This window comes from Haliotis rubra, unplaced genomic scaffold (genome assembly GCF_003918875.1).
Source record: "Haliotis rubra isolate DU_JTF1 unplaced genomic scaffold, ASM391887v1 Scf489, whole genome shotgun sequence".
In the NCBI taxonomy this organism is placed as follows: domain Eukaryota; kingdom Metazoa; phylum Mollusca; class Gastropoda; order Lepetellida; family Haliotidae; genus Haliotis; species Haliotis rubra.
In genome coordinates this window covers 354,541-369,223 of record NW_025767178.1, presented here as the reverse complement: position 1 = coordinate 369,223, position 14,683 = coordinate 354,541, and the positions used below count along the sequence as shown (strand labels likewise).

The 14,683-nt window shown below is 43.2% G+C and overlaps 1 protein-coding gene across 2 annotated transcripts in view; it reads left to right on the top strand.

The window, feature by feature from the left end:
* Positions 1–14,385, top strand: part of LOC124291269 (TATA box-binding protein-associated factor RNA polymerase I subunit C-like) — a 100,060-nt gene extending 85,675 nt beyond the window's left edge. Inside the window, exons 10-15 of one of the 2 annotated variants that reach the window (XM_046728239.1) lie at positions 45–209; positions 2,086–2,273; positions 2,497–2,617; positions 12,295–12,386; positions 12,433–12,528; positions 14,248–14,385. In XM_046728239.1, coding sequence (XP_046584195.1) covers positions 45–209; positions 2,086–2,273; positions 2,497–2,617; positions 12,295–12,386; positions 12,433–12,528; position 14,248 — 663 coding nt within the window. In that variant the 3' untranslated portion in view covers positions 14,249–14,385. Of the gene's footprint in view, positions 1–44; positions 210–2,085; positions 2,274–2,496; positions 2,618–12,264; positions 12,388–12,432; positions 12,529–14,247 lie in introns of both variants that reach the window. The other variant, XM_046728237.1, reaches the window with a different exon arrangement.
* Positions 14,386–14,683: the final 298 nt, after the last annotated feature.

The following is a 14,683-nucleotide window of genomic DNA, read 5'->3' as shown; positions in this document are numbered from 1 at the left end:
AAGTTTATATACAGCCACATTCCTACATGATGAATGTATTGCAGACCCAGTACAGTGAGGGACTTGACCTGCTAGCCCAGCCCACCAGGCTGCTGCACCAACAGGAGAGGATCATGGTGACCCAGCCCCATCCACACTGCCCATACTACCACTTCATAGCCACAGATTTCTCCTTGCTGATGATGGACCAGCGTCTTCCCAACTACCCTGTAAGACTCTCTACACTCATTCATTGCAGTCAGCTGGTATATACATGCCATTGTAGGTCAGCATCTCCTTGCTGATGATGGACCAGCGTCTTCCCAACTACCCTGTAAGACTCTCTACACTCATTCATTGCAGTCAGCTGGTATATACATGCCATTGTAGGTCAGCATCACCTTGCTGATGATGGACCAGTGTCTTCCCAACTACCCTGTAAGACTCTCTACACTCATTCATTGCAGTCAGCTGGTATATACATGCCATTGTAGGTCAGCATCACCTTGCTGATGATGGACCAGTGTCTCCCCAACTACCCTGTAAGACTGTCTTCACTCATTCATTGCAGTCAACTGGTATATACATGCCATTGTAGGTCAGCATCACCTTGCTGATGATGGACCAGTGTCTTCCCAACTACCCTGTAAGACTGTCTTCACTCATTCATTGCAGTCAACTGGTATATACATGCCATTGTAGGTCAGCATCACCTTGCTGATGATGGACCAGTGTCTTCCCAACTACCCTGTAAGACTCTCTACACTCATTTATTGCAGTCAGCTGGTATATACATGCCATTGTAGGTCAGCATCACCTTGCTGATGATGGACCAGTGTCTTCCCAACTACCCTGTAAGACTGTCTTCACTCATTCATTGCAGTCAACTGGTATATACATGCCATTGTAGGTCAGCATCACCTTGCTGATGATGGACCAGTGTCTTCCCAACTACCCTGTAAGACTGTCTTCACTCATTCATTGCAGTCAACTGGTATATACATGCCATTTTAGGTCAGCATCACCACGATGTGTTGACACAGTGGCCATAGGAATCATATTAACCTTTTAGGACACTGAGAAAACTTTCTGCCTACGTAATATGCCAGTAACATTACAAGGCACATGGTACATGGTACACATACCAGTGTGTTCAGGTTCATTTTTTACCAATCAATGAAATATGTTCATGTTCTTTTAAAGAACCACACTGAGTTTACCTTAGTTCTGAGTGTGAATGCTTCATTTAAATGACTGTTCACTCATAAATATGGTTTCCTACCATCTGTTACAAAGGTTTGTAGTTTTTCTAAACACCATCATTACTAAATGATGGAACCCTACATTCCTTCTGGTATATTTTGGTATTTATGTAGCAGAGTATGGTACATGTTCATATAATAAAACAGTAGTTTTCACGTTAATTATTCAAAGAATATCACATCAGGACTAACCCCATTCCTATACCTCCACCAGTATCTGCATATGCATATTAGGCTTTGGAAGCAAGATACCATCACTGCACAACTAATTACAGATTGCTGGAAGTGAAGTGGACCTCTGTTGAAAATACAAAGATTCTATAGTGTGATGACTGTTATGAATCACGATTTCCGGCAGTGATGTAATGAGGGTAATATGATGTGATGTCAGAAAAGGAGGCCAGTCATTTTATGTTTGTTCTTCTTTTTTGTTCCTCCTATATTATCTTAGTATCCAAGCCCATGTCTGGTGTCCCCCGCCGTGATATTGATGGAATATTGCTAAAAGCGGACTAAAACCATACTCACTCACTCACTCACTCACTCACTCACTCGCCACTCACTCCCACCACCACTCCTCCTCACTCACTCACTCACTCACTCACTCACTCACTCACTCACTCACTCACTCACTCACTCACTCACTCACTCACTCTTAGTATCCAAAGGGTAAAGTTCTGTGTTAAGTTATTTTTGGTTATATGTTTTACAAAATATTACATGGTATTTCATATATTATGCAATATGTTGGTTGATATGTGTGATCTATATAAACCATTCTGACACAGTCCTGCCATGGATGTGAGTGTGTGTAATGGTTTCCTCATGCCCCTGTGTGTTGCAGGTGATGGTTTGGCCTCACTCTCTACCTAGTGCCCCCCAGTATGTAGCTGTAGCCAACACCACTTCCAGCGACTCACTGGTGCTGGCAGCCACCCAGTCCCCACCAGAGACTCACTGCTTCCATGTGAAGTACGGTGAAGCCAAGCCGGTCCGCTCCCAGTACCAGCCATGGAGGCTGTCTACCATCAGGTCTCCACACCTCTCTTATATTAAAATTTTGTCATGCTTTGTTTCTCCCAAATCTGCTGTGTAACTGATACAAGGACTGAAATTGACAAAATGATCACCTTTATTTGATGCTGCGGACATTGAGCTGTAGCTGGTAATAATGAGGTTCTCTGCCTCCATCAGCACTACTACTACTGACTAGTCACCAAAGTCTGAAGGTGATGGAGGCTCTGCTTCATTTCAGTGCTGTGATGACGACGGAGTGTAAGAGAAGCCTGATGGGACAAGTGATTCAACGCCGACTTGATGCCTCACTAGCTGGAGTAGCTGCCACTCACACTGGGAGCAGTGCACACATGTACCAGGTAAACCTCACTAGCTGGAGTAGCTGCCACTCACACTGGGAGCAGTGTACACATGTACCAGGTAAACCTCACTAGCTGGAGTAGCTGCCACTCACACTGGGAGCAGTGTACACATGTACCAGGTAAACCTCACTAGGGGGAGTAGCTGCCACTCACACTGGGAGCAGTGCACACATGTACCAGGTAAACCTCACTAGCTGGAGTAGCTGCTACTCACACTGGGAGCAGTGTACACATGTAGCAGGTAAACCTCACTAGCTGGAGTAGCTGCCACTCACACTGGGAGCAGTGTACACATGTAGCAGGTAAACCTCACTAGGTGGAGTAGCTGCCACTCACACTGGGAGCAGTGTACACATGTACCAGGTAAACCTCACTAGGGGGTAGCTGCCACTCACACTGGGAGCAGTGTACACATGTAGCAGGTAAACCTCACTAGGTGGAGTAGCTGCCACTCACACTGGGAGCAGTTATACACATGTACCAGGTAAACCTCACTAGGTGGAGTAACTGCCACTCACACTGGGAGCAGTGTACACATGTACCAGGTAGCCTCAGTGGTTAAAGCGTGGCTGGTTACTCACACTGGGAGCCGGGTTGTTCCCACATGGGCACAATGTGTGAAGCCCATTTCTGGTGTCCCCCGCCGTGATGTTGCTGGAATATTGCTAAAAGCAGCGTAAAACCAAACTCAGTCAGTCAGTCACACTGGGAGCAGTGTACACATGTACCAGGTAAACCTCACTAGGGAAAGTAGCTGCCACTCACACTGGGAGCAGTGTACACATGTACCAGGTAAACCTCACTAGCTTGAGTAGCTGCCACTCACACTGGGAGCAGTGTACACATGTACCAGGTAAACCTCACTAGGGGGAGTAGCTGCCACTCACACTGGGAGCAGTGTACACATGTACCAGGTAAACCTCACTAGGGGGTGTAGCTGCCACTCACACTGGGAGCAGTGTACACATGTACCAGGTAACCTCACTAGGGGGAGTAGCTGCCACCCACACTGGGAGCAATGTACACATGTACCAGGTAAACCTCACTAGGGGGAGTAGCTGCCACTCACACTGGGAGCAGTGTACACATGTACCAGGTAAACCTCACTAGGGAGTAGCTGCCACTCACACTGGGAGCAGTGTACACATGTACCAGGTAAACCCTCACTGGGGGAGTAGCTGCCACTCACACTGGGAGCAGTGTACACATGTACCAGGTAAACCTCACTAGGGGGAGTAACTGCCACTCACACTGGGAGCAGTGTACACATGTACCAGGTAAACCTCACTAGCTGGAGTAGCTGCCACTCACACTGGGAGCAGTGTACACATGTACCAGGTAAACCTCACTAGGGGAGTAGCTGCCACTCACACTGGGAGCAGTGTACACATGTACCAGGTAAACCTCACTAGGGGAGTAGCTGCCACTCACACTGGGAGCAGTGTACACATGTACCAGGTAAACCTCACTAGGGGGTAGCTGCCACTCACACTGGGAGCAGTGTACACATGTACCAGGTAAAACCTCACTAGGGGAGTAGCTGCCACTCACACTGGGAGCAGTGTACACATGTACCAGGTAAACCTCACTGGGGGAGTAGCTGCCACTCACACTGGGAGCAGTGTACACATGTACCAGGTAAACCTCACTAGGGGGGAGTAGCTGCCACTCACACACTGGGAGCAGTGTTCACATGTACCAGGTAAACCTCACTAGCTGGAGTAGCTGCCACTCACACTGGGAGCAGTGTACACATGTACCAGGTAAACCTCACTAGGGGGAGTAGCTGCCACTCACACTGGGAGCAGTGTACACATGTACCAGGTAAACCTCACTAGGGGAGTAGCTGCCACTCACACTGGGAGCAGTGTACACGCATGTACTAGGTAAACCTCACTAGCTGGAGTAGCTGCCACTCACACTGGGAGCAGTGTACACATGTACCAGGTAAACCTCACTAGGGGGAGTAGCTGCCACTCACACTGGGAGCAGTGTACACATGTACCAGGTAAACCTCACTAGGGGGTGTAGCTGCCACTCACACTGGGAGCAGTGTACACATGTACCAGGTAACCTCACTAGGGGGAGTAGCTGCCACCCACACTGGGAGCAATGTACACATGTACCAGGTAAACCTCACTAGGGGAGTAGCTGCCACTCACACTGGGAGCAGTGTACACATGTACCAGGTAAACCTCACTAGGGGAGTAGCTGCCACTCACACTGGGAGCAGTGTACACATGTACCAGGTAAACCTCACTAGGGGAGTAGCTGCCACTCACACTGGGAGCAGTGACACATGTACCAGGTAAACCTCACTAGGGGAGTAACTGCCACTCACACTGGGAGCAGTGTACACATGTACCAGGTAAACCTCACTACTGGGGGGGAGTAGCTGCCACTCACACTGGGAGCAGTGTACACATGTACCAGGTAAACCTCACTAGCTGGAGTAGCTGCCACTCACACTGGGAGCAGTGTACACATGTACCAGGTAAACCTCACTAGGGGGAGTAGCTGCCACTCACACTGGGAGCAGTGTACACATGTACCAGGTAAACCTCACTAGGGGGAGTAGCTGCCACCCACACTGGGAGCAGTGTACACATGTACCAGGTAAACCTCACTAGGGGGAGTAACTGCCACTCACACTGGGAGCAGTGTACACATGTACCAGGTAAACCTCACTAGGGGGAGTAGCTGCCACTCACACTGGGAGCAGTGTACACATGTACCAGGTTAACCTCACTAGGGGGAGTAACTGCCACTCACACTGGGAGCAGTGTACACATGTACCAGGTAAACCTCACTAGGGGGAGTAGCTGCCACCCACACTGGGAGCAGTGTTCACATGTACCAGGTAAACCTCACTAGCTGGAGTAGCTGCCACTCACACTTGGAGAAGTGTACACATGTACCAGGTAAACCTCACTAGCTGGAGTAGCTGCTACTCACACTGGGAGCAGTGTACACATGTACCAGGTAAACCTCACTAGGGGGAGTAGCTGCCACTCACACTGGGAGCAGTGTACACATGTACCAGGTAAACCTCACTAGGTGGAGTAGCTGCCACTCACACTGGGAGCAGTGTACACATGTACCAGGTAAACCTCACTGGGGGAGTAGCTGCCACTCACACTGGGAGCAGTGTACACATGTACCAGGTAAACCTCACTAGAGGGAGTAACTGCCACTCACACTGGGAGCAGTGTACACATGTACCAGGTAAACCTCACTAGGGGGAGTAGCTGCCACTCACACTGGGAGCAGTGTACACATGTAGCAGGTAAACCTCACTAGCTGGAGTAGCTGCCACTCACACTTTGAGCAGTGTACACATGTACCAGGTAAACCTCACTAAATACTCTGTGTGCACTTCCTGTCCTTTCAACCTTCATTACAATTAGTGGCACCAGAGTGACAATGATGTCATGGCCAATGAAAATCAAAGTAAATACTAAAATTGGAAAACATATTATAATACCTCGACCACATCAGCTTAGTTAATCGAAATATTCGCATACATTGGAGAGCAATGGCAAAATGATTAATACATGGAAACCAAATTTGACTTAGAAAAACTTTGGTGGAGGTTGTTGGTAGAAAGAGTCGCTGTCCTACACCAGTGTGATATGAGAGAAAACTCGTTAAAACAGGCCCAGCCTTTCCACAGATGGCAGGCCAGTGTTCTGGTTAAGTGTGTCTGTTACCTCTTGGCTAGTCTAACCAACAACAGCCATATATTTCAGCTGTTGCAAGTAGAGATAGGGATATATACGACTTGAAAGAGACGTCTCTTTGTTTGACACACTTTTTCAAAGATACATGACCCTATGACTTCTCATAATCTCAATGCTTACCTTTGAAGTGGAAATAGCTTGCTCTTTCAGCATGCTCTTAAATATCTTCTCTGATACTGCGTGACTAATGAAGACAAAGTATGACTTGCAGCTTCTTCCATAAAGATGTCTTGTTAAAAACATTTTAGTTTTTTTGTGTGATTTAATGGTTATGAATATGTCCCTTTTACACTTAAATGAATCTTTCTGAAACTTGTTTCTGACCCCACAGGTTTAACTTGAATTTTTTTCTGTAGTATTGTCTGTCTTCCTTGTAGTCCTATCTGCAGGAGTTATCTCCCCTAACAGAAGTGCAGGGAAACCCAGGGGCACACATACACATGTGTTTACTTGTGTTCTGAAAATGTTCTCAAAAATTCTTACAAGGTTTGACCTCTTAATGGGTAAATCTAAGGGGGGCTCGAGTGCATTCCATTAGTTTGGGTGCAGAAATTTCTCAGTCTGTGGGAAATTAATGTCCCCTCAGGATTGTTTGGAGTGTGTTGACGCTCCTTACTCTTTCGTCTCACGTTCTGAGGCTTCTCAGTTGCTATCTCCCTCAGCTTTTGAGAAGTATGGTCATTAAAAAGGTCAAGAAAAAAGGATTTTGAAGAGACTGAGCTCCAGGACACCAGTGAAGGGCCTTGCAGACACTGAAATGATCACAGACAATCAGTCAGACTCAGGGGAACTGGGCATCCCTCCTGTCCTATCTGATCCTGTCACGCCTCATCTTTTGACCCCCATAGGCTGTTAAATCCAAGTTTGTTACTGATAAAGCCTTGTCAGCAGCTTTGAAGCCTTTTGGAGATGATGATGAAATGTCTATCGAATCGAATTTCTCAAGATAGAAGCGACGTCCATGATCGTCTTCCTCCTCAAGGGCACCAGGTTGGAGTCTAAGACCCCACCGGCTGCTACTGTCCCCCCTGCTGTGGCATACCCTGACTTTGATCTTACAAACCGCACATGTATTTGACAAGTCTTCATCTAGTAGAAGTCATGGACTGCACAGACCACACAGTCCACGTGGATCACATGGTCTGTAGGATTCCTGGTGATCTTGCTGGAGGACATCATAGCAGAGACAACGGGATCATCCGACAGTGCTTCAGCCAGGCAAACGCCATTGCGCCATTCACACTAAAAAAATATGCAATGGCACTTTTTTACAATGCTAGAGAGCCCATTGGCGCAACATTTGATATAATCCACAGGTCTTCTATACCATGATTACCATGAATGGCAAAAGTCGCAACTGCATTGGCCCACATTTTAGTGGTTAAGGTGCCACTGGCAACACTCAAACAAATTCTGGCTGAAACACTGGATCGAAGATAACAGTACAGCCACAAGCTGCACGGATTACACTGGGTGCTGAGACCAAACGGACTGCAGATACAGTTTTCATAACAATGCAGTCAGCACATGATCAAGAGTGAAGCTCCACAGTACACATTTGCAGCTTGGACCTCATGGCCATACATTCCAAGATATGGCAAGATATACATTTGATACGACTATTAATAGGCAATCTTCTCACAGTTATAAGGAAGATTTTACTGATGCTTTGAAGGATCCAGATTTTACATATATTGAATTAAGAACAGAATCTTTAGACCACAGATCAGCCAGATACACATTTGTGGACAAGTTGGCTGCACTAGATGTCCTATTACCGGAAACAATGCTGCCTCTACCTGATCAAGAGGACTTAAAAAATGCAGGGACCAGAGCCTCCTTTCTTCCACACAAGAGGTAGCGGATGTTACCTTAGTCATCCTTCCAGTGTAAGATTATCAAGGATTTGAATGACGATTGCCTTCACTCAAGTATCCAGACCATTTGGGCCATACTTCTCTTCAGGGAAAAGATTCTTATGCGACTGATAACAGAGTGTTACCAGTCAAATCACCTTCACTTTAGAAGGACTTCAAGGATCTGCAGTTAAAATACCTGAAGATTTATCCATCAAGGAAGGAAAATCGGGATTTTGATGAAAGAGTCTGGCTTGTAAACAATATTCAAGGACTAAACTATTGGTTTTCTCAGGAATTTGGAAGATGCTGTGTTCGCTCATTATGATCCATCATTCATAAACATGGAGACTACACAAGACACTATTCAGATATTCCACAGCCATCTAGACAGCACGGCAAAGGGCCAAAATTGACTTGACTCACCTCAAACTTCCCAGACAAAAGTAGCATGAACCTCGACCTTAGACAACGATCATGCACGGAAGATGCCTGTATTTCCTATGCAGGTGTTTCAGGGTCCAGGGGGCAGACATTTGTCAGCTTTGGCAGAGGACTGGAAGATCATAACGACTGATCGATGGATCCTCAAAGTTATCAAGAAAGGATATTGCCTGCAATTCACCAAGAGGCCCCCTTGATGACACACACAGTAGGACATCGGTATCAGCTCTGGGAACCCACGTTTTTCAGTGACAGCCATACACAAGCTCTTGAACAAGAGGGCTTTCATCGATTTTGGTGACCTTCACCTAATTTTCAAGGTCATGGCGACACTCTGAAGATTTCAGCATGTTAAACTGCATGTTAAGCTTGTCAGCGAGATACCTCAAGAACCGTTCACTGGCTTTCTTCATATTGGACATCAAGCCTCATCGAGGGAAGGCGCAGGGCCCAGTCGATTTTGGTGACCTTCCCTTAATTTTCAAGGTCACGGCGACACTTTAAATATTTCAGCATGTTAACCTGCATGTAAAGATTGTCAGCGAGATATCTCAAGAACCATTCACTGGACTTTCTTCATATTTGACACCAAGCTTCATCTAGGGAAGGTGCAAGTTCCAGTCGATTTTGGTGACCTTCACATAATTGTCAAGGTCACAGCGATACTTTGAAGATTTCAGCATCTTAAAGATTGTTAAGATTGTCAGCGAGATATCTCAAGAACAGTTCACTGGATTTTCTTCATAGACTTTCAAGACTTCCCTTGAATGTTTTTCAATAAGCAATTTCTTTATTACTATTTTTGCATACTTCATACACTAAGACATTCATGTCAAGGTCAAAGTGAGTCTTGAAAATATTTGTGCGTTTGAACAACTACTGAGCAAGATTTTAAGAGAGGTTGACTGGTCATGTTTCTGTTTACATTTAACTTCATCTTAAATTACGACCTTCACTTTCATTACTTTTTAAGTTTGATTTGATCATTTGCGGCGGGGGATTATGTCACCTTAGTGACTGCTTGTTCAAGCTAAACCTATGGTTTCAGAACAAGTTTCAGGAAATAGGCATTCAAGTGTTAGTTGTAGTATTCTGAGAATTATTATCATATTGATAATGTTCCAATTTTTACAAAAGTAAAATCTTGTTCTTGCCTTCGCACCTTCGCACCTGGCTTAAACATTTTGTGAGTGTAATGACCATAAAAAGATCCCGGGTATGAAGTTCTTTAATTCACTATAAATATTTGTATGAAAATAAGGTTGATATGTCATCAAATTATAAGTTATATCAAATAAGCTTTAGAGCCTTAGTTTTAGGTCACCCTTTACACTCAACTAACCAATTTACATGTGAAATCAGGGGTAGAACTTTAAAGTGAAAGCATTACTAGTACCAGTAAATATTAAAACATTGGGGAAATGGAAACACTTACACTTGCCTGTCAGAATTTGAACAAGCTTTCTTGTAGTGGGCTAGTGTTATGTTATAACTCTTCAAATGAATGATGAAAATTTTCAGATACAGCGAGTATTTCACAATTGATCCAGAGTCCAGTATATTACAATTTTCAGCTCATCTGACTGAAAGTTCAGTGAGCTTATGTCATAGTTTATTGTGTGGTTTTCTGTCCATCCATCGATCCATCTTTAAGTTCATCATATTTTACATCTCTTCTTAAAGACAAGGCCTTTGCAGATGAGCGAGTGAATGAGTGAGTGAGTTTGGTTTAGCTCACGGTATTCAAGGTATTCAGCATGTCTGCTAAATGTGCTAAAAGTGATGCAGGTCTCAGATGTTTATCTTGTTGGTGAAATTCACAAGCCTGGGTATTGCTGACAAACCAACAAACATAACTGGTTAGTGTTAGTAGCTTTAGATATGCACTGTATAGCTAGGGATAAAATCTGATTGTTAACTGTTGTATACAATATATATTCTATACCGTTGGTTGTGTTAGTAGCTTTAGATATGCATCATATAGCTAGGGATAAAATCTGATTGTTAACTGTTGTATACAATATATATTCTATACTGTTGGTTGTGTTAGTAGCTTTAGATATGCATCATATAGCTAGGGATGAAATCTGATTGTTAACTGTTGTATACAATATATATTCTATACCGTTGGTTGTGTTAGTAGCTTTAGATATGCACCATATAGCTAGGGATGAAATCTGATTGTTAACTGTTGTATACAATATATATTCTATACAATATATATTCTATACTGTTGGTTGTGTTAGTAGCTTTAGATATACTGCAGATATGCATATAGCTAGGGATGAAATCTGATTGTTAACTGTTGTATACAATATATATTCTATACTGTTGGTTGTGTTAGTAGCTTTAGATATGCATCATATAGCTAGGGATGAAATCTGATTGTTAACTGTTGTATACAATATATATTCTATACTGTTGGTTGTGTTAGTAGCTTTAGATATGCATCATATAGCTAGGGATGAAATCTGCTTGTTAACTGTTGTATACAATATATATTCTATACCGTTGGTTGTGTTAGTAGCTTTAGATATGCATCATATAGCTAGGGATGAAATCCGATTGTTAACTGTTGTATACAATATATATTCTATACTGTTGGTTGTATTAGTAGCTTTAGATATGCATCATATAGCTAGGGATGAAATCTGATTGTTAACTGTTGTATACAATATATATTCTATACTGTTGGTTGTGTTAGTAGCTTTAGATATGCATCATATAGCTAGGGATGAAATCTGATTGTTAACTGTTGTATACAATATATATTCTATACTGTTGGTTGTGTTAGTAGCTTTAGATATGCATCATATAGCTAGGATGAAATCTGATTGTTAACTGTTGTATACAATATATATTCTATACTGTTGGTTGTGTTAGTAGCTTTAGATATGCATCATATAGCTAGGGGATGAAATCTGATTGTTAACTGTTGTATACAATATATATTCTATACCGTTGGTTGTATTAGTAGCTTTAGATATGCATCATATAGCTAGGGATGAAATCCGATTGTTAACTGTTGTATACAGTATATATTCTATACTGTTTGTTGTATTAGTAGCTTTAGATATGCATCATATAGCTAGGGATGAAATCTGATTGTTAACTAACTGTTGTATACAATATATATATAGCTAGGGATGAAATCTATACTGTTGTATACAGTTATATTCTATACTGGTTGTGTTAGTAGCTTTAGATATGCACCATATAGCTAGGGATGAAATCTGATTGTTAACTGTTGTATACAATATATATTCTATACTGTTGGTTGTGTTAGTAGCTTTAGATATGCACCATATAGCTAGGGATGAAATCTGCTTGTTAACTGTTGTATACAATATATATTCTATACCGTTGGTTGTGTTAGTAGCTTTAGATATGCACCGTATAGCTGGGGATGAAATCTGATTGTTAACTGTTGTATACAATATATATTCTATACTGTTGGTTGTGTTAGTAGCTTTAGATATGCACCGTATAGCTAGGGATGAAATCTGATTGTTAACTGCTGTCTTGTAAGTAGTTTGTGAAATTTCATCTGCCTTTTTCTCCAATTGATGAGGTAAAGTTTTGACATATATGTTTCTAAATTCAGCTAACCATACATGGGGAGGTGTTCTATCAGGTATACAGTGAGAAAGGCCACTCCTCGGACAAAACTTGCAGTTATGCCCACAGGAGACCTGAGGTCTCAGCAGTGGTAAAGGAGGTGACCGGGCTGGATAGAGTCACAACCCCAGAGGACCAGTACTTTACTTCCGATGAAGTGGCTTGCTGGCTTTTACAGGCTCAGCTGGATAGAGTCTACAACCCCAGAGGACCAGTTACTTTACTTCCGATGTCTCCCATTTTCTTATTGGTAAGTTGAAAATGAATAAAAGATTATTGGCTGTCTCCAAACTTTCTTGTAAAATGATACAGCTAGACTTTACTGACAAGTTAAATGTATATACTGTAGATCACAAATTTTTAGCTGAGCATGATATTTTTGGCGCTGACAACACCAGCGTTGGCGGCGTCAACAATGGCAGGGAAGTGTTGTTTTCTGATGAGTCCAGATTCAGCTTGAAAATTGCGTTACTGTTGTGTTGTGGAAGCTGACTTGAACTCATGGTATGGGGTGGCTTCAGCTACCACCACAGAACCTGCGGTTACCGTGCGTGTTCGAATCAGCGATATAACTGCTGTAGTCTACAGAGAACTTCACCCGCGTATCATGATGCACTTTGCTGGTCAAGGAACAACATTGCGTACATATAAACAATCTACAAATAATGTGTCTCATTATCTCTTATTATTCACCAGTTCATATTATCAACAACAGATGCAGACGATACATGAATTAAGCCTTGGCAATAACTTCGGGGAAGACTAATTACTATAGCATTGCTTGTACTCACATGTCCCATGTCAAACAAGGAATACCAAAGTTAGTCAATCAGTATGTCTGATAGTCCAGACAGGCGCCAACCACGTAACACACATTCATTGTCTTTAAAGACCGCTTGATAGGCCGACACCATCCAACGGGCGTGGATAGGTTTCATCACTCTTGTCCAGAGATGAACAACTTTGGTGATGTCATTATCATAATGCTTTGCTCCTGAGTCCAACAAGTTAATATTGGCATTCCAATTAATATTATCACTTTGAACTGTTTTGAGTTTATCTGGCCTATGAACTGCGTGTGTTGTTTTTAGGAAAACATCACTGACTGCATACACACGGAAGTACTCTACTGAGCTCATTTCAAGATTAGCTGCAACCTTTAATATGTTATTGTATTTACTTTAGGTAGAACTTTCTTTCAGTTGCAATTTATTTTTGAGAATTGGGCAAGTCGCAAAAATATCATTACGAAAAAACGTCTGTTGTTTGCCACTCGCAAAAATATTTACGGTACTTCAATTGTCATATGTTGGTTCAGCATGCAGCGTAGATGTTGAACTGACTACTTGTCTTCTTGTGCCAACATCAACTGTGACCGTAACTCCCATACTTTATCACAGACTCAAGGCAGTCTTAGCACTAAGGTGACCGTAACTCCCATACTTTATCACAGACTCAAGGCAGTCTTAGCGCTACGGTGACCGTAAATCCCATACCTTATCACAGACTCAAGGCAGTCTTAGCACTAAGGTGACCGTAACTCCCACACCTTATCACAGACTCAAGGCACTCTTAGCGCTAAGGTGACCGTAACTCCCATACCTTATCACAGACTCAAGGCAGTCTTAGCTCTAAGGTGACCGTAACTCCCATACCTTATCACAGACTCAAGGCAGTCTTAGCGCTACGGTGACCGTAACTCTCACACCTTATCACAGACTCAAGGCAGTCTTAGCGCTACGGTGACCGTAACTCCCATACCTTATCACAGACTCAAGGCAGTCTTAGCGCTAAGGTGACCGTAACTCCCATACTTTATCACAGACTCAAGGCAGTCTTAGCGCTACGGTTTTTTGTACAACGGCACCCTGAGGCAGAGTGGCCACTACTATCCCTGCTTAGTTTCTGAGGCAGAGCAGCCACCACTATCCCCACCCAGCTTCTGATTTGAAGTCTTGCTATGTTCCAGAGGGGGCTGCAGTGATCCCTCATGTGCTGTGTCCACTGTGTATGGCGACCACCTGCTCCCTGGTTGGCTCCAGTGTGGAGGTGGACAGTGACAGCACCAACAAGGCCAGCGCCTGCAGCAGCTGTGGTCATGACCTGGACAATGCTCACAGTATAATACATCACTTAGGAAAGGTGGGTATGTTGAAGTGACTAAACACTGTTCTTACTGCTGATGATCAGTTATCTTGACTACATATCCAGCTAAGCTACAGTATTTTAGCACTAATTGATTTGATTTTTTAAGAGTAATTTTAAGATGAAATATATCAATTTGCTGACTGTTTTCTGGTGTCCTTAACAATAAAGCCTTCCTTCAAGTGCATGGTTGAAAGTTGAAACTAATGTTCATCTGGAATTACTGTGTTCACTCAGTAAATGTGTTTAGGAGACAGAAA